The 19516-nt window shown below is 31.6% G+C and overlaps 1 protein-coding gene across 1 annotated transcript; it reads right to left on the bottom strand.

Moving 5' to 3' along the window:
* Positions 1-4407: 4407 nt before the first annotated feature.
* LOC108472946 (dehydration-responsive element-binding protein 2D-like) lies at positions 4408-5515 on the bottom strand. The gene is made up of 2 exons (XM_053022260.1): positions 4738-5515; positions 4408-4606 (listed from the first exon to the last, which is right to left on the bottom strand). The coding sequence occupies exon 1, from the start codon at positions 5475-5477 to the stop codon at positions 4830-4832; it is 648 nt and encodes a 215-aa protein (XP_052878220.1). The 5' UTR covers positions 5478-5515; the 3' UTR covers positions 4408-4606; positions 4738-4829.
* Positions 5516-19516: the final 14001 nt, after the last annotated feature.

Here is a 19516-nt window from a genome sequence, read left to right on the forward strand (position 1 = left end):
TAATCAAAGCAACATTAAAATACCAACAATTCAATTAACCAACACCTAATCACAAGTATCCATCACATGTTAGTCATTTGACAAATACATAAAACCATCCATTAATACAATACTTTGCATCAATCCATAATTCACATATCATATATATATAGCATTAGTAACATTTATAATCCATAATTTATCCGTATAAATGCTATTTCAAGCTATGGTCGGTAAGCTCTTCCTGAGCTGATGAACAGTAAACTCTAATGAGCTGAAACGGTAACCTCTATCAAGCTGAACAATAAGCTCATAGAAGCTGAAACGGTAAGCTCTAATGAGCTGAAAATAGTAAACTCTTACGAGCTAATATATTGGTAAGTTCATATGAGTTGTGGTGAGTCCGCAACAAATGTAGGAGCTCGACCAAAACGGTAATCCCAGTAACATATCACTCATATCCAATGAATTCATACGGTTCAAATAAGGCTCGGTAACATAATGTCATAATTCAAGTATTTCAATTATACATATTCATTTTAATAATTACAAGTATAGAAAAGTTCGATCCTAATTATACGAACTTACCTCATAACCTCGAATAAAATTATCGGCTAGTTGTCCACTTTTCATTTTCCCCGATCTAGTTCTGATATTTGCTTATCTTGATCTATATAATATCAAATTAACTCATTCAAACTTTCATTCAATTCAATTTAGCCTAAAACATTCATTTTGGCTAATTTACAATTTTACCCTAGACTTTTGACTACTTTGCAATTTAGTCCTTAACACATAAAAATGTAAAATTGCACAATTAAGCCATAACCCATGATAGCTAAATTTCACAGGGACTCCTAGCAGCCCATATCTTTCATTATTTCACACTTTTAACCACCACATTTTACAATTTCACAATTTAATCCCTATTTTGCATTTTTGTCAAATATCACTTTATAAAACTTGTAAAACCATCATCAAGCTTCCATAATATATCATTAAACATCAAAGAACTCAAGCATTCAACAATGGCATCATTCAAAATCTATAACAGTTTCAAAAACGAAGGTATGGGCTAGCTAGATTAAGCTGTAAGAGTTCAAAAACATAAGAATAATTAAAAACCGAGTTAAAACCGTACATTAATTAACAAATGAAGCTTGGCCAAATGAAAACCTAAAAATTTTGGCTTTTCTCGTTGCAATAATCAGCTAAGGAAGATGATGATAACATAAAATGAATTTTTGTTTTAATTATTATGACATTTATTAACCATTTACCATTTTAACCTTAAAATTAATTCAAAATTGCACCAATTGCCATGCTATCATCCTCCACTAACCATAAGTGCCCTATTTATCACATAGGGATCTTTACTTTAATGTTCTATAGCTATTTGACATTTTTAGCTAATAGAACCCAAGTTTTGCACTTTATGCGGTTTAGTCCTTTTTACCGAATTAAGCATTTAAATGGTAAAATTTCTTTACGAAACTTTCACATAATTAATCTATCATGCTGTAGACCTTATTAAAATAATAAAATAAATGTTTTTACTTTGAATTTTTGGTCCCGATTTGACTCAAAAACGGGCTGTTACAATTAGCCTAGCAGTATGTGAAAAACTTGACATGCATCTAATGGATGTCGTTGCAGCCTATTTGTATGGCACACTTGATAGTGAAATTTATATGAAAATCCCAAAAGTATTTAAAATCCCAAAAGGATATAGAGTTTCTCGAGAAAATTGTTCTATCATATTAAAGAAAAGTTTATATGGATTAAAACAATCTGGACGTATATGGTACAATTGCCTTAGTGAATACTTGTTAAAAGAAGGTTACAAAAATGATTCAATTTGTCCATGTGTCTTTATAAAAAGGTTTGGATCAAATTTTGTGATAACTGTTGTTTTTGTTGATGATCTAAATATTATTGGAACTCCTGAAGAGCTCCAAAATACAGTAAATTGTTTAAAGAAAGAATTTGAGATGAAAGATCTTGGAAAAACAAAGTTTTGTCTTGGCTTACAGATTAAGCATTTAAAAAATGGAATTCATGTTCATAAATCAACTTATACAAAAAAGATATTAAAGAAATTTTACATGGATAAAACACACCCATTAAGTACTCCGATGGTTGTACGATCGTTAGATGTGAATAAAGATCAATTTCGTCCTTGCGAGGATGGTGAAGAGTTTTTTGATCCTAAAGTACCATATTTAAGTGCCATTGGGGCATTGATGTATCTTACAAACAACACAATACCTGATATAGCTTTCGCTATAAACTTGTTAGCAAGATTTAGTTTTTTTCCAACACGTAGACATTGGAATGGAATTAAACATGTATTTAGATATCTAAGAGGGACTATTGACCTAGGGTTATTTATTCAAATGATTCAAAATCCCTATTAGTCGGCTATGCTGGTGCTGGATACTTATTGGATCCACATAAATGTCGATTTCAAACAGGATATTTATTTACATGTGGGGGTACTGCCATATCATGGCGTTCAACAAAGCAAACATTAACTGTTGCTTCTTCAAATCATGCAGAAATAATTGCAATGCATGAGACAAGCCGAAAGTGTGTTTGGCTAAGGCTATTGACCTAACATATCCAGAACATATGTAATTTGCCTTTACAGGAAAAGATGTCAACTATTTTATACAAAGATAATGCAGCATGTATAGCTCAATTGAAGGGTGGTTATATCAAAGGTGATAGAACAAAACATATTTCACCAAAATTATTCTTCACCCATGATCTTGAGAAAAGAGGTGATATAAATGTTTAACAAATTCGTGCTAGTGAGAATTTAGCAAATCTTTTTACTAAGGCATTGCCAACTACATCATTTGAAAGACTACTACACAAGATTGGAATGCGTCGACTCAAAAATGCAATGTAATGTTGCCATCATGGGGAGTCTAAAAATAAGTTGTACTCTTTTCTTTTAACGAAGGTTTTGCCCCATCGGGTTTTCCTAGTAAATATTTTTTTTTAACGAGGCAGCTTGTAATAGAAGATTGTGTACTATTTTTCCTTCATTAAGTTTTTTATCCCACAGGGTTTTTCGTAATAAGGTTTTAACGAGGCGCATTATCTACCAATGGACATCCAAAGGGGAGTGTTATGAATATCTTATTAAGTAGATGTCCATCATGATAAAGATAAAGTTTTGATGTACTTTAAATTCTAATAGTTATTAGAATTAGATCTCTACTTCTTTTATACTTCTTATGTGTATAAATAGATACTCTAATGAAGCATTGTAATCATTCCTTTTATCAATAAAGTACATTCTCTATTACTTTCATATTTTCTCTATTTTTGTTCTCTCCATCTCTCTTTATTTTATAACAAGATCAAAAATCTTACTTCAACAAAGTATTTGGGTGGGTTTTATTTATAAATTAAAATTTTGTAATTAACTGAATCAAGTTAATTTTTATTTAATTTATAATTAATTTAATTTTATGATTTAAAATAAATATTTTAAATTTTAAAAAATTAAAATAACTTAAAAATATTATTCATAAATACAATATAGGAGTTACTAATTTTCCTGAAAATTTAATTAGAAAAGTATGACGTTTTACTGAAAAATATGCAAAATTTATAAACAAAACCCATGAAATTTTACTGAATAATGTGCAAAATTTATAAACAAAACCCATTTTATAAGAATAAAAATAAAAATCCAAAATTTACGTAAAATTTATTTTTGAATATGTTATAATCTAGTTGTATTTAATTGGATAAAATTTTGGGCCTTGGCCCGTATGAGATTTGGAGACCATCATCATTTCTAATGGGGAAAAGCCCAATCTCAATCTCCACTGTTCTTGGACCTCAGGTCTTTGATCCATTACAGATTCACCCAAAGAGACCTGCTGATAATATGCGTTGTAATATCAGATTTAGAAGGTTTTATATCCTATAGAAACAATGATAATTTCTTTTGTAATATGTAATATCGTTACAGATTCATAGAAACAAAAGTTGGTAACAGTAGCTATATGTAAACATCGCTGCCCCTGCAGAACTAGGTTGTAAGGTATTGTTTTTTGTAATTTGAACTTTGGCTAGTTGAGTCACGTCATGATGGGTACGGTTTAGTCATTGGCTCCTAAAATAGCAGAAACAGAGGAAGCTTTTGCCCTGCAAAAGTTGTTGGTTATACTTATTCACTTGTTCTGTGCATCATTATGTCGTTTCGTTATTTATTTTTACAGCAACTAATGAGTGTCAAACAAGTTGATGGTTACTACGTTGTAATCATTTTAGCTGTTTGCAAACTTTTTACCTTCCTCTTTACCCCCATAAAATATGTCTCAACATTCCAGATCTTTGATATCATACTGTTATAACATATAAACATAGTAATATCAATGCTCTTGTTCTTTTTTTCTTTTGCTTAGCTCAGGGAAATAATTTTATTATTAATAATAATAAAAAAAGAGGATAAGACCTCAAACACCCAAATAGCCAGGTTTGCTATCGAGACAGCATAGCACAAACCAGAACAGCATCATAACACAGGTCTGAATCTCCTAAAAAACCAAAGGACTAGACGCACCAGCAAGGCAGGACATCCCTCCTCAGTCTCAAAGCAAACGAACTTCCCATTTGGAAAGAAAAAAAAAACTGCAGTTAGCTGCAAGTTTAAGTGCCATTGTTGAAGCAGATAAAAAAATACAGAGAAGCTGCTTCAATGGCAGCGAGGAACTAAGAAAAGAAAAAGAAACAGACCCTTGAAACTATGCATTACTTCACCATCCTATGGATCTCTCAAGCCCTCAAAATGTGCAAGGAAGCTTGAAAAGTTTTACACCTAAAAAAGCTTAAAAGAACCATTGGTTCTGGATTCCAGCAATTTCATTTCCATTCCAATTATCCCTAAACTCTTGACCCATCAAAACATCAATATCGCTCATTTCCAAGAAATCATTCTCTAATGAAAACTCAGGCCAATTAAATACTTCCTCCCCATCATCACCTAGACTTGACCCCTTAAACTCATTGGTATTTATTTCTCTTCTCACCATCCTCTCTTCACTACTTTGAGAAGAACTCACACTAGAACCTGGTGGTGACTCCACAACACAAAGACCATTCCCCAGAGGCTGTCTCATTGTTAGTCCAGTTTCTTTGCATGAAGCAACAAAATTTCCAGGCAAAGAGGTAAAACAAGGGGTTTGATGATCATCATGAGGTTGGGGAAGGTTGAGTTTAGCTGATGAACCATACAATTTCCTAGCTGCTGCATCATAAGCCAGTGCAGCTTCAAAAGATGTATTGAAAGTTCCAAGCCAAAGCCTACTGCCTCGATTTGGTTCACGGATCTCAGCCACCCATTTGCCCCAAGTCCTTTGCCTCACTCCCCTATATCTACACATAGCATTTTCAGGACCCCCTTTCCCTCTCATGCAACCTTTCCTTGATTTCCCCATGGAAGGCCTCTCCCCATTTGTTTTGCCTTGAGCTTCCATTGTAAAATTTTGCGCTACCAAAGATCAAAAGGCTACACTAAGTTACTGGGATTTTAAAGGGAACCAAATAACCCGACGGTGGAAGTTTCATTTGAGTCAAAGGAACTGGGTTTTGACACATGTAAAGGAACTGCTTGGCTGTTGGCTTTGCATGAGATCTAATTATCCAGATAAGACCAGTGTCAAGTTGACAAAAACACTTGTCTTCAATCTAGTGAAGTCCTTCATCCTTAAGGAGCTGATTAAATTAATTAGTTTTCTTTTTTTTTTTCAGAGAAAGGAAAAAACGAACTTCCATGAATATATATGATATGTTCTCCAAACATTGAAGATGATTAGGGCACATGTCAGTGACAGACGATGAAGGAAAAGCCACCTGTTAGCTTTATATTATTACTGGGATTTTTGTTTCTTCAATAAAGAATGGGAAATATCAAATATATTAGGTCCTGGTTTCGGGGAACATTGAATTGTTGGCTCTGCCTTTGAAACAAGCATGATTTTCAACTTCATATCTTTTATATTAATATAATTAACACGTATCATGGATGTGGTTGAAGCTTGAAGACAATTGCTGACCTCTTCAATGAACCGTGGGGGTGAACAATATATCTGCTTATGCCTTTATCTTTAGCCCACTTCCATGTCCCTATACAAAAAAGGAAGAGAACTCTTTTGTTTCTTCCTAGTTCTCATAAATTATGCAAGTGTTTAGTTCCTTTTTTTTCTTGGTAGTTGGTGATGCTGTAAAATTATCTGAGGAGATTGTGTGATTTGATTATGTGAAACACAAAAGTCATTAAAGTTTGAGTTTTGAAATACTAGTTTACTAAATCTCTATATTTCTATAATTCTATAATATATAAAATTACTAGTTTAGATTAATTTTAAAGATAAAAGGAAGATCTGAATACTAAGTTCAATACTTACAATGTACAAAAAGAAAGACTTGCAATGTATAAAAGAAACTTTGAAATTAATAAATGAATATATTTTAATTATATTCAATAATTCAAATAAAAATATTTTTGATGCTAATTACTGCAATTAAAATACAATATTTTAAAACTAATTAAATATTAAATGCATGAATGACTGATGAGAATATCCTTTATTTTCTATCATATTACTAAATTTTATTTTAAAATAAATAGAAGTTGTGGTAATTATACATTTAAAAGAATTAATATTTAATAGAAATTGTGATAATTATAATTTAATTTACAGTTATTAGTTAAAAATATTGTGCTAATTTTAAAATAGAGTTATTACTTGAATAAAACTATAAGCATAAAATATAAAAAAAATTGTGATAATTATAACTTAAATTACAATTACTAGTTAAAAATTTTGATGTAAAAAAAGTTGTCCTAATTTTATTTATAAAATAGAGTTATTACTTGAATAAAATTCTAAGCATTTTAATTATCACTTAATTAATATATTAGAGTTTTTATGTTAATCAACTATTGTTTTGAATAATGTTACTTTGCATTAATTATCTAAAGTAAAACTATATTGATTTGAAAATTTTCTATTATAAAATTTAAATTGATAAGTTAATATATTTAATTATATTTAATAATTCAAATAATAATATTATACTACAATTAAAAATATAATATTTAAAATTTGATTAAATATTAAATGAGTAAAATTATATGCAACCCATGTAATATTAGAAGTTTGTTAAATTAAATATAGAGTAAATATAATGATTCCATTTTAAGTAGATTGATTTAAGTTAATATAGAATAATCATCATCATCAATTATGTAAGATGTAAATGAATTAATACATAACATAAAATTATATGAAAATTAATTAAAAAGCAAAATCACATAAAAATATATTAAAATATGCCATTGGTCTCTATACTTTTCACAGATTTGAAATTATTCCTTGTGATTTTATTTTTGAAACTTTAGTTTTTTTTTTAATTTCAAAATTTAAGTTCAATTGTTAACACTATTAATTTTTTTAAACTTTGTTGGTTTGATATTTTGAAATAAAAATATATACTTGTTAGCAATATAACTAAAATGATGTTGTAATGAATTTAAATTTAACAAAATAATTTTAACAGATTATCAATTGGACTTGAATTTTGAAATCTAAAAATAGAGGGACTAAATTCCTAAAACAAAAATTCAAAACCAAACTTCAAATTTACAAATAATACAAATAATTATGACATAATTTAACCTAAAAATGATATGAATGGAATGTATATCAAACTTAATGTTAACGCTTAATCTAGCAAAAAAATTATTAAGACTTAAGAGATTATAGGCAGTAGAGCTTTTTAACTCCACAGTAAAGTTAAAAATCAATTATTTGTCCAATGGCGAATCATGATGTATAATTTTGAGTCGGCAATTATAATATTAAGGGTGTGCTTAGTTGAGTGAAAAAAGTGAAAGGATAGAAAGAGAAAGAAGAAAAATGTAAAAAAAAATGAAGGAAAGAAAATAGGAAAGATGCGATCATTTTTTATACTAATGCACAAAAAATAATCTTTCTAAATTGGAATGATAAGGGAAGAAAAAATAAAAGGAGAGTGCAAGATAGTTCAAAATTACGGATTTTTTTTTATAAGTTTTATTTCTCATTCCTTTTATTTTTTCAACTCTACGAAATAGTGGATAGAAAAAAATTTATTTTTTCTTTTAATTTTTTTATCTGTTCTATCAAGCACACTATAGTAAAAAAAGTTATATTTTTAATTTTCCATTTTCTCAATTTTCTTTTCACTCTCAAGTAAATTTTAATTTTGAGGAGCTTTTGATAGTATTTCGATTGCATAGGAGGTAATTTTCTAATATGAAATTCTTGAATGTGATAATGAGATGGTGTAACACCTCTCACCCATCTTGATGTACAGTATGAATTAATTAATTTTAAATTTTTAAAAATATTTTTATGCTTAAAATTAAAAGAGATAAAAAATTAAATAGAATGTAAAAATGATATTCTTTATTATTATGCCTATTGTATAGTAATATTACTGTTAGCCTCCTATCCTATATTGCTTTTGTCTTCGCACTTTTGAATGTTGCACTTACCTATTACAAATAAATATCAACATATTGAAAAAAAATGAATGCTAGAATAGAAAATAAGTAAAGAAAATGACACATAATAAGTTTTCTTATCAATAGAAAATTTTAACATTATGGCAAAAGGCTCATTTGGAAAAATTCAACCAAAAATCTTAATAACTTACTGAATATGAAGGTGCATTAATCTATTAGTGAATGTATGATTCTTACATAATAATTGTGTAGAGATGGTATTAAGTAAAAACAATTGCAAACTAAATCAAGACATTAACGTTTCGTTGAGTTCATTAAGATGCGATAATTATATTATATCTTTTTATTAATGATTAAAAATTAATTTAATTACATTCAAATGCTAATTATAATCATGGAAACAAAATTCATAGCATTTGGAGGCCAAAATTGCGAAATACAAATGTGATATGCACATTTTGCTTCATAGATTTCAATGGATGATAACAATCAGACTAACCAAAAAAAAAATAACAAACACTAGAATAATCATCTATTTATCACAAGATAGTACCCTCCCCCCCCCCAAAAAAAAAAAGCTACCTCAAAGAAGATTACCACACGTTGAAAAAGAAGAAAAGAAGGTGAAAAATAGAGCTTCTTTTGTTTTTCAAAACCTCTATATTTATTGTAAATAATGATCATCATTTTCCTTTAAAACATAGGTGAATTTAAATAGTATGCAACAGTCTTCCACCCCAAAAAAATTGAAAATATTCAATTAGTTTTATTTTAAATAATGAAATTTTAAGTTAGCATATGGAAAAGTTGTATTTCGATCCTTTAAAAATGAGAAAAAAATTATATATTCAATTCTTTTAGAAATAATGAAATCATAAATTAATAAATGATAAAATTATATTTTGATATCTTAAAATTTATATTTCAACCAACCCTACTAATTTTTCTTTTAAATTCGCCTTTACTTTTAGAAAATGCTTTAAATGTACATAACCTATTCTTTAGCACTTTTGTACTGCTAAAAATCATGCTAAACACATATTGAGTTGTAATATAGAGATGGCAAAATTTGTAGAGAAAGATTTAATGATTAAACCAACTGTCATATCCAACAAAAGATAAGATATAACCAAGTTTAAGGATGCCTATACAAGTATAGGGTATAAAATTATGTTAATAGCTAATCTCCACATGAAATAAACAATCATAATTACTAGAGCATATTTTCACCATCTTTATTTGTAATTTTTCTCTCCATAGTAGTCTTTGTATAGCTATTGGGTGGATAGATAATAAAATATTATTAATTAATAATATTTTTTATTTTTTAGTAAAATAAACTCTTATTTTGTATAAAAAGTGACTTATCTTAAAATTATTTTAGGTAAAAATAAAATTTAAAAATTTATTTTAATATAAATTAAGGAAATTATTCAAGTAATTTAAGATTATCGAATATAATGTAAGATCCCAACATACAATTTTCACATTTAGATCTAAATATTATATTCAACTGGTGGTAATTTTATATTTCAAACAATGTTAAAATGGAATATAAATGATAAATTCAATACTATTTATTCATTAAGTAATCTTAGATGTAACACCCTATACTCAGCTTGATCATTGGACCCGAGTTATGGAACGTCACATTAGTCAACTAAGCGACTCTTCGACTGAACACTAACTAAACTTCCAACATACCGCACAAAACATATTCATATTTGAGGAAGCACAAGCTCGCAAACTCACATCGCTTGCTTCATGCTACGCAGCAGTAGTAATATGCGACCCTACATCGTTTGCAAAAACTTAACTTCCCATTCCCTTGCATAGCTCACGCATTCTAGTCTTCGCAGAGTAAGTATCCTTAAACAAGGTAAGTCTTGCAATCGGCGTATTAGATTTCGCAAACACATTTCGCAAGGTCCCTCTCCATGTATCAAAAATTATTTTTTTGCTGAAAAGACTAATATTTATTAGGCACTTGGCTCAATGTGAGAAAAATAAAGGGTTACAGCTGGTACAAGCATAAAAAACATGAAAAGACTAAAGTAAAGAAAATCAAACGGCTAGAAAACAAAGAAACAAGAGCAGTAAAGACACCGCCCATAGAAAAGAAAACCATCAATGCAAGAAATCTAAAACCCACTCATAGTCAAAGCCAGTAGATAAGCACAAAATAGTAGTCAAAAAAACTTTTCCCTTCTTGTCAAAGACGAAAATTTCAGATGATAGAACAGAGAAAAAAAACACTTTGAGACCAACCATGGAGAAACAGAAGAAACTTCTCCAAAATCAAAGCATTCTACAGCTAAAAATGATGCCCTTGAGACCAAAGTACTCAATCCTTTACCACTATCTTTAATACCGAGTCAAGAACACCATCGACCCAAAGACCAAAAAGCCGTCTTCTCCTACCTTCCATAGCCAGAGTGTGGGCCGCTCCATTATTCCGACGGGGAACGGATAGGTACTGCACTTATTCAAAATATTTTCCAGCATCCGAATATGACTAATAATGGATCTAAGAACTGATTTATCTTCTTCCTTTGCCTTAAGTTTTTTAATAACCGTCAAAGAGTCCCCTTCAACCTCAAGACATCGAAAGCCCATTCGAGATGCAAAAAATAAAGTCCTTTCACATGCCTTTGCTTCTGCCACGAACGCGTCAACAACATCCGTAAACAGATAAGTTTCTGCCCCTACTACTTTTCCTTCAGAATCTCTAGCTAGGGCTGCAGTTGATGAAGTTTTAGAGTTACTTTGAAAAGTTGCATCAAAATTTAATTTGATAAAACCTAACTTTGAGGACCTCCAAACTTCATTCGGCAGGGAATCACAAGACACTGTCATTTTCTCTTTGTATAAATTAAGTTCATGTCCATAGCCTCGAATGAACCCTAACACTTCCTGCAAAGAAAAATTAATACCCTCATGAATCAACTTATTTCTTCTGTACCACAAAGCCTACAAGGAGATTGCAATATATTATTTGTATCAAAAATTATTAGAGGTTCACAAATAGTAGTTTGTGTGACAGCCCTAATTTGACCCTAGTCGAAAAGTGGTTTCGGGACCACAAAACCGAGTCATAAAAATAATTAACTGTTAAATTCTGTGTTTATTATATGTGTAAATGCATGTGTGAAAGTTTCATGCTTTAATCTGGTCATTTGTATGTGAAATTTATAAGATAGGACTCATGTGATAAAACTTGAAAGTGTGATAGGTAAATTTTAAAGTACCAAATAATGCGTGAAATGATGACATGAGGGATTTGCATGTCAAATGGACCAATTTTGTTTAGTGGCCTGCCATAAATGATGGTTGATGTATAATATATGTTTTATTTTAGTATTATAATAAGTGATGGCTTTGTTTTTGAAATAAATTAACTAGTAAAACAATAAAAGATGACAAAAAAAATGGATGTTCATCTTTTATCTTGATTGCTGAAATTGGGGAAAGAAAATATTGAAGAAAGAAAAGGGGGAAGACTTTCGGTCATTTGAAGGCTTAAGAAGCTCAAGAGCATAGAGGGGAAAATTCGGAAGGGAAAAGAAAAAGTAATCGAATAGCCGTTGTAATCGTTTGGCAACATTCAAGGTAAGTTCTTAAGTGTTTAAGCTTGATTCCTTTTTATATGCCCAAGAGTTAAATTAATATGGAAAAAGGGAATGTAAATTTTATTTAGTTAATGTGCCGAATATGTAATGATTTAAGGCTATAAGCCGGTTATGGCTATTATGCTTAAGTTGAATTGGATTTGGAAATTTGATGCACTAAATGAGTGTTACAATGAATAAACTGTGCCGTATATATGCTAGTGGAGATATCACGATTTGTGATTATTAAATACCTAAAGAAAACCATGATGTGTATAAATTTATTATTATTAGTCCTTTGTGGTAGCCGAATATGGCTTGGCACTAAAGTGATTAAATGTAAACTTCGATGTGGTAAACTATTAAAAATGTGGTGCTATAAGACTATGGGCTAATACGATATGTGGATTCGTTCCGTAAAGTAAATTATTAAGGTATGTGATATGTACTTATGCATGTTAAATCGATTGGAATTGAATCATGAATGTGAATTGCGAAGCATAGGTAAAAATGCCTATGACATATATGTGAGTAAGGGTAAAACCATCGTAAATTATCGATAAGGATGGGTTATGTGCGGAACCATCTTATAATTGCTAATTTGAAAGGTTGTGTGTGAATCAGTGAGCAATATGTATATATTAGATGAATCGTGACCTTTTGGTTCTACTTGAATTAAGTTGTGCGATAAATAATTTATGTATATGACTTATAGTCGAATGGTCACTATAGGTTAAGTTTGAATGGTGAAATGGATATGTGATATTTATGAATGACTTTTGAACCGAAATGTAAACGATGGTATTCATATGAAGCTTATACCTGAATGTTGCAAATGACTATGAATGTGATATGTTGAATGAGATGTATTAATATATGATTAAATATGCATGATATTTGATTTGTATTCGGTTAAATCCATGAGCTTCGTCTTTGGTATTATATCCGGATAAATCCTGCAGCCTAGTCTTTGGTATTATATTCGCCTTCGTGCCTAGCGAGCTTAGTGCCGATGATGTGTATTCGCCTTCGTGCCTAGCGAGCTTAGTGCTTGGTGATGTGTATTCGCCTTCATACCTAGCGAGCTTAGTGCGGTGATGTGTATTCGCCTTCATGCCTAGCGTGCTTCGTCTTTGTGATGTGTATTCGCCTTCGTGCTCAGCGTGCTTCATACCGATGATGTGTATTCGGGCCTTCGTGCCTAGCAGGCGTAATGCCGGTGAAATGATATGTTATGTGAATTCGGTGTTCCTTGTAAGATAAGGGTTTAGCCGAATCTTAAAGATGAAATGATAGTGTATTGTATCATGCTTATATGGCCTAATGGCAAGTATAACATGTTGGTAAAAATGCAATATGCTTTTATAATCGAATGATAAGTTTGAAATGAACGTGAGTGAAATGTTATGCATAAGCTATCAAATGCTAAGTGTGAAAATGAGATGAAAGAAAAGTGTTTGAGATGTATAATTATATACGTTCGAATGATGTTAGTACTTAACTGATATGAATATGTTATATGGAACTTGTTGACTTGATTATTCGGGCTTTTGAGCTTAGCAAACAATAATGCCGGTGAGATACTATTCGGGCCTTCGAGCCTAGCAGGCTATAATGCTGATGAACTGATATCAGGCCTCGAGCCTCACAGGCGAAATGCCGGTGATTTGAGAAAAGTCCATGACTAAGGTACCTCGTGTTAGGTTGACAAATGAATACATTCAGTACGTTAAGTGGGCCAGGTACGCATTATGTACTCATATGTGAGTTTGATCTGCAATGAATCATAAGCGTGCATTGTGATACATACGTGAATAAATGTTATAACTATATCTATGATCATGATACACCGGGTCAGGGTGTGAAAGTATGTGAAAGTATTCGATTTAATTATGTTATACGAATTCAGATTAAGTGTGATAAGAATGCTGAACGTGCATTATGTGTTTGTGTGTATTCGGCGAGATGGCAATATACCTAGAATATGGCCACTTAAGAAATTGAATAATCGAAGTATAATTGCGTTTATTTGTTTGCATTGTTTAAGACTCACTAAGCTTATGAAAGCTTACTCCGTTGTTACATTCCTCTGTTTTATAGATTGTTGACTTGATTACACTCTCGGGTTGGAGTTCGCCAGAGATATTATCACACCGTCGAGCTCACGCTATTGGTGTAAGTAAATCCTAGTATTTCGAGTCTATGGCATGTATAGGGTTTTAATGTTGAGTATGTGATATTATAATTTAGCCAAAGGTGTTGACTAGTGATGTTTTGGGCCTCGTAAGCCCATATATGGGACATATTGCATGTGAAAAGAAAAGTTTTAAATTGATTGAAATTTTTCGGCACTGTTTTTGTGTGATTGACTAAGTTTAAGTCGGGCAACACCTCGAACCTTGTTCCGGCGAGGGATACGGGCGAGAGGTGTTACAGTTTGCCAATTGTTAGGGTTCGCATTTTGTGTAGTTTGATAACCTTGTTGCTTTGCAGCACTTTGGTGAACTCTATATAAGTTAGTAAGTTCTGATTATTTCATGCCTTTCCTTATTGAGAACACTCTATTAGGAATTAAATACTTAAGCATAAATTTGTAAATTAAGAAAACATCAAACCAGGCTTGGACTATACTCGTATACTTAGAATTCAAGTTCATATATATATAGTTTTATCAATTTGGAAAAAGTATTTAAGAACATAAAGAAAAAAAAAACATTAAAGAAAACTAAGTCCTAAAACAAACGACGAAGTCAACAGATAGAAAGGTATCTTTAAGCCCAAGCGGAATTCCACATTGATAAAGAATAAGACGGATGAATGCGGAAGCAGGTTGTAAAGTTTGTCAAAGTCGCGGATTTGACTTAGGGCTCTAAATGTTCAGAAAAAAACTTGGATTTTAACACAACCTGAAACACAATCAAATCCAAGTTAGATAAAACAATTAAAATAAATAACTAAAATAATTAAAATAGAATAATAAATATACGATTAGAATAATAAGAAAGAAAATAAAGAAGATGGATGGAAAGATAGAATGTGGTATGTAGAAGTTCTAAGAAGCTTTGGAAACACAAAGAATCCACAACTGCCTTCAAGCGGCTCTAATTTTCCCTCTAAGAAAAAAACCTTTGTAATAAAAAGTTTGAATATAATCTCTACAATTTGAAAATATTGTTAAAACTCTTCTAAAAGAAACTTAAGAGAAATTCTTTGAAAAAAGAAAACTCAAAAAGAAGTTGAATAATAATGAATTGAATGATTTGTGTACAATACAAAGGTCTATATATAGGCTAGTTAAATAAATCTAAATAAAATTCTTAAGTATACTAGAACTCTAATTAATCTAAACAAGAAATAGTTTTAAAACTAAACTTTCTTATTGACATAAAACTCTTAAATAACTTAAACTTCTTAATAATTATTAAAAATTTGAAATAATAAAATAATAAAAGTTGATAAATACAATATTGGACTCATATATAATAAAAATTAAGTTCAAAACCTGAACCCAATATGATTTAAATTCAAATTAAAAGCATGAAACTTGTAATTCCCATTGTAATCCTGTTCAAAAATTATGCTTGCGTAGTCTTCACTAAAATGGTCATAAGCTCCTGAACTCAAAATCGAGTGATTTAAAATGTGTTTCGAAGCTGAGAGATAGATCTTCAAACACCTTGAGACATATCAACCTAGAAATGCCAAGATCCTATCCAAAAAGCCATCGTAAGTCTGCTAATTTCTCAAGCTTGAAAATTGATAGCTTTGGTGAATGGAATTTAATAAATTTTACCCCATCCGTGCATGTATCATTCCTCCTTTCCTCGAAAAGATTCATCCTCGAATCTTGTATTTGATTGAGCCTTGATTTGATTTGCTTAGCCTTTGACACTATTGTTGGGCCTTGAGGTAGTGTGAGCCCATCACATTCATGGGTCTGAAATTAGGCCTTGAGACTCGCATCATTCCGCCTTCCCCAAAAAGATTCGTCCCCGAATCGTTAGCTACACAAAAAGAAAATGGATTAGAATAAATAACAATAAAATGAAACAAATACTTACCTAAGTTTTCTTGTACACCAAAACTATTTCCAGGGTCAAAAATATGATTTTGATCTTCCAAATCAGCATGGATCAAGCATCTCTCCTTCAAAAACAAACCATCAACACTAAACAAAGAAATATTATGGACATGAGTGTTCAAAAAATAACCTGTAACATTTTTTGAATATGCATGGTCATCCATAAGAATTTTCAATGATATGTCAAGAATTTCACATAATTATAAAAATAAAAAAATTTAATATTATTATGTAAAAATTCATAATTAAAGGTCAAGATGGAAAATTTTTTTACAAGAGGAAATATATAAAATGCTTTAAAAAACCTATTTGATGCAACAAAATTACTATTTTTAACCTTTACAAAGGTAGATAAAGCTATAAAATCAACTAAACTTTCAGACCAAGGCTTAATGAAATTTGACCAACGAGAAAACATGTTGTAAGGAAATATTTGACAAACTAAATCAGTAGTATACTTATTAAAAACATTCAAGGTATGCTTACATATTTCAATTTTTGATGTATCATTACTTTTCTTACCTTCTAGCACCTGTAGAGAATTATCAATGTTCAACCTATCTCTTTCTCACAAGTAAAATTGTCTATCGATGGTAGAATAATATAATTGAGAGTCCGTCAATGGATCCTTGAAATCTTGTAACAAAGAAACACCACTAAACAAATATGAGTTAGAGTTAGTTAAAACATAATTATGTTCACTTTTGTATTGGTATTTTCTTACTTTTCATTTTCTTTTTCCATTTGAGAACTCTCTAATTTTAGCTCATATAGATTTTCACTCACCAAATTTGGACCACTAAGTAGACTTTTATCACTCAATGTCTCTTTTTCTATCTTTTCAAATGATTTTTCCTCACTTCTCATATCCTCTTCACAAGTATTATGGATATTCAATTTAGTATAATCTATCTCAATAGGAGAACATGACATTTCTATCTCATCTAACTCCATAGATTCGGGAAAGAAATTCTCACTATCATCTTTTTCTGGTTCACAAAATTTGTCATCACAAATCTCTTTTCCACTAGAGTAAGAGTCAACAAAAGGTACAAAGTCATACTTACTTTCTTCTCTAGTTGGATATTTAATTGGATATTGGAAACCCTTATGATCTTTTTCTATCAACGAAAATCTCATGCTAGTATAATCATGACTACAGTTGTAATGCCCCAAAAATCCCGAAATCCAAAAATCTCGAAATCTCAAATTTTCTTTATTTTAATTTTGATAAAAATTGTGTTTAATATTCTTATCCAAGCGGTAATTTTAGTAGGTCTTAATTAAGGTTTGAGTTCAAACCTAGGAATAAATGAAATTATAGTTTAAATATTAAAAGAATCAGGCCTGGCAAGTAGTTGGGCTTTTAAATAAAGTTAGGGGAAATAGTATTAAAAAAGAGCCTGTGGTGGAGTGGCTAAGTGACGCCACATAAGGTGTAGTGAGGTGACGTTAGTAGCTAGCTAGGAGGTTCAAGGTTCGAATCCTAGCTTAGTATTTTTAGAGTTTAATTTTGGCCTTCTAGAAGGATGGAAGTGGTTTGAAGATGAACTCTAAGGGGGAGTGTTAGAAGAGAAAATTAAGGAAAGGATCAAGGGGTTATCAGGGAGAAAAACGAGGAGATGAGAAGTGAGGAGTAAGTGGAGCTGAAGTGGGAACTTGGGCTTGAAGAATTAGGCTATAGGGCTATAAATAGGTGCCGAATAGGAGGATTGAAAAGCTGATGTCGAATTTCCCTTCACTTTGTGCCAGAAACCCTTTTCTTTAAAAAGCCGAAAACCCTTTTTCTTTTCTTTCTTTGTGCCGAATTCTTATCCCTTCTCTACTCAATATTTTCTTTGCTTTAGCCGATTCTTCTTCCTCTCTTCTTTGGTACTGAGTAATCAATTGTTGCCATTCAAATCTCTAAGAGCCGAATACCCTTGGTGCTACCACTATTCTTTCAACCCAGTCGATTCTAGTGTAAGTGTTCACTCTCCCAATCGGTTTTTGATAAGTATCGAGTATTCGTCCCTCACTTTTTTCTAATCGACTTTGGTAAGGAATTAGTGTCAGATCTCGGTTTTGGATTCCTGCTGATTTGCTCTTCAGATTTGAGAAATACGCGTGTTTAGTGAACAAAGTAAAAGTTAGTAAAGGCTTGGCGTTCAGGTAAGGTTAAGGTGAGATTCTGGCTTTTGGTAAAGTAATCGATAAATACGTGTGATTAATCTTTGAGTGATATCGATTGTAGGTTTGGGCTAAGGAGATCGCATCACACTTGCTTACCAGGTGTGTACATACACTGCACACACACAATGAATCGGCAAAAGCCAAAATGCCGAAAAGCCGAAAAGTCGAAATACTGAAATGCCGAAAAGTAGAAAGTTGGGCTACGGTAGTCACATGAGTGCGCGAACACTCGTGGAGAGGAAACCGATAGGTTACCTGAGGCCCACGGGCGATTCCGTGGACTTGGGTTGAGGATTGGCCAAATGGGCCGAAATGGGCTAAATGGGCCTGATGGGCTATTGGGCCCATAATAGGCAAGGATTGATAAGTGATGCTATGTGTTAGGAAATTTGTATGTGAGTATGAATATAATATGATCTGGGTCTAATGGGTCATATGAATGTGAATTGGGCCTAGTGGGCCATAAGAATATGAATTGGGCCAAATGGTCCATTTGAATAAGATTGGGCCTAGTGGGCCATATGCATGTATATAGGGGTATTGGGCCTAGTATATGATGACTACATAAAACTTAATTAATTAATTGAGACCATGGACAAGTCATAGGGTTAAGGTGTGGCAACGGGTATATGCATGTCTAGGATTGGATCTAGGAAGAGCTTGGTACTTAAGCGGTTTTAATGACCCACCTCCTCTTCTCTGGAATCCTACCTGGTGCATAGTATTCGTTCATCTTAACTCACAGGACTTGTTCATAGGCCAAAGTAAGTGAAAATCGTAATTAAGGGAAAATTACCGAAATGCCTCAAAGGGCGAGAATGACTAGAATACCCCTAGATGTTGAATGTAAGTTTTATGGATGTGACATGCATACATATAACATTTTACTTAGCTTGCATATAGAGTGGGAATTATGGAATGGAGGAAGTATATGAGGATTTGCATGGTTGCTTGATAATCATGGATCCACCGACGGCTTTTAAAGCTCAATATTTAAATGAAGGTAGTTTCGCAACTGGGCTACCATTGGTGTATGGGCTGGGTGGGTCGATATTTATATTTCCACATGGTGTGATAGGGGACGGAGCTGGTGTGTAGCAGATGGATAATTTGGATGGGATTGCATTGCATATTTGATGGCTT

The sequence above is a fragment of the Gossypium arboreum genome, chromosome 11 (genome assembly GCF_025698485.1).
Source record: "Gossypium arboreum isolate Shixiya-1 chromosome 11, ASM2569848v2, whole genome shotgun sequence".
NCBI lineage: Eukaryota > Viridiplantae > Streptophyta > Magnoliopsida > Malvales > Malvaceae > Gossypium > Gossypium arboreum.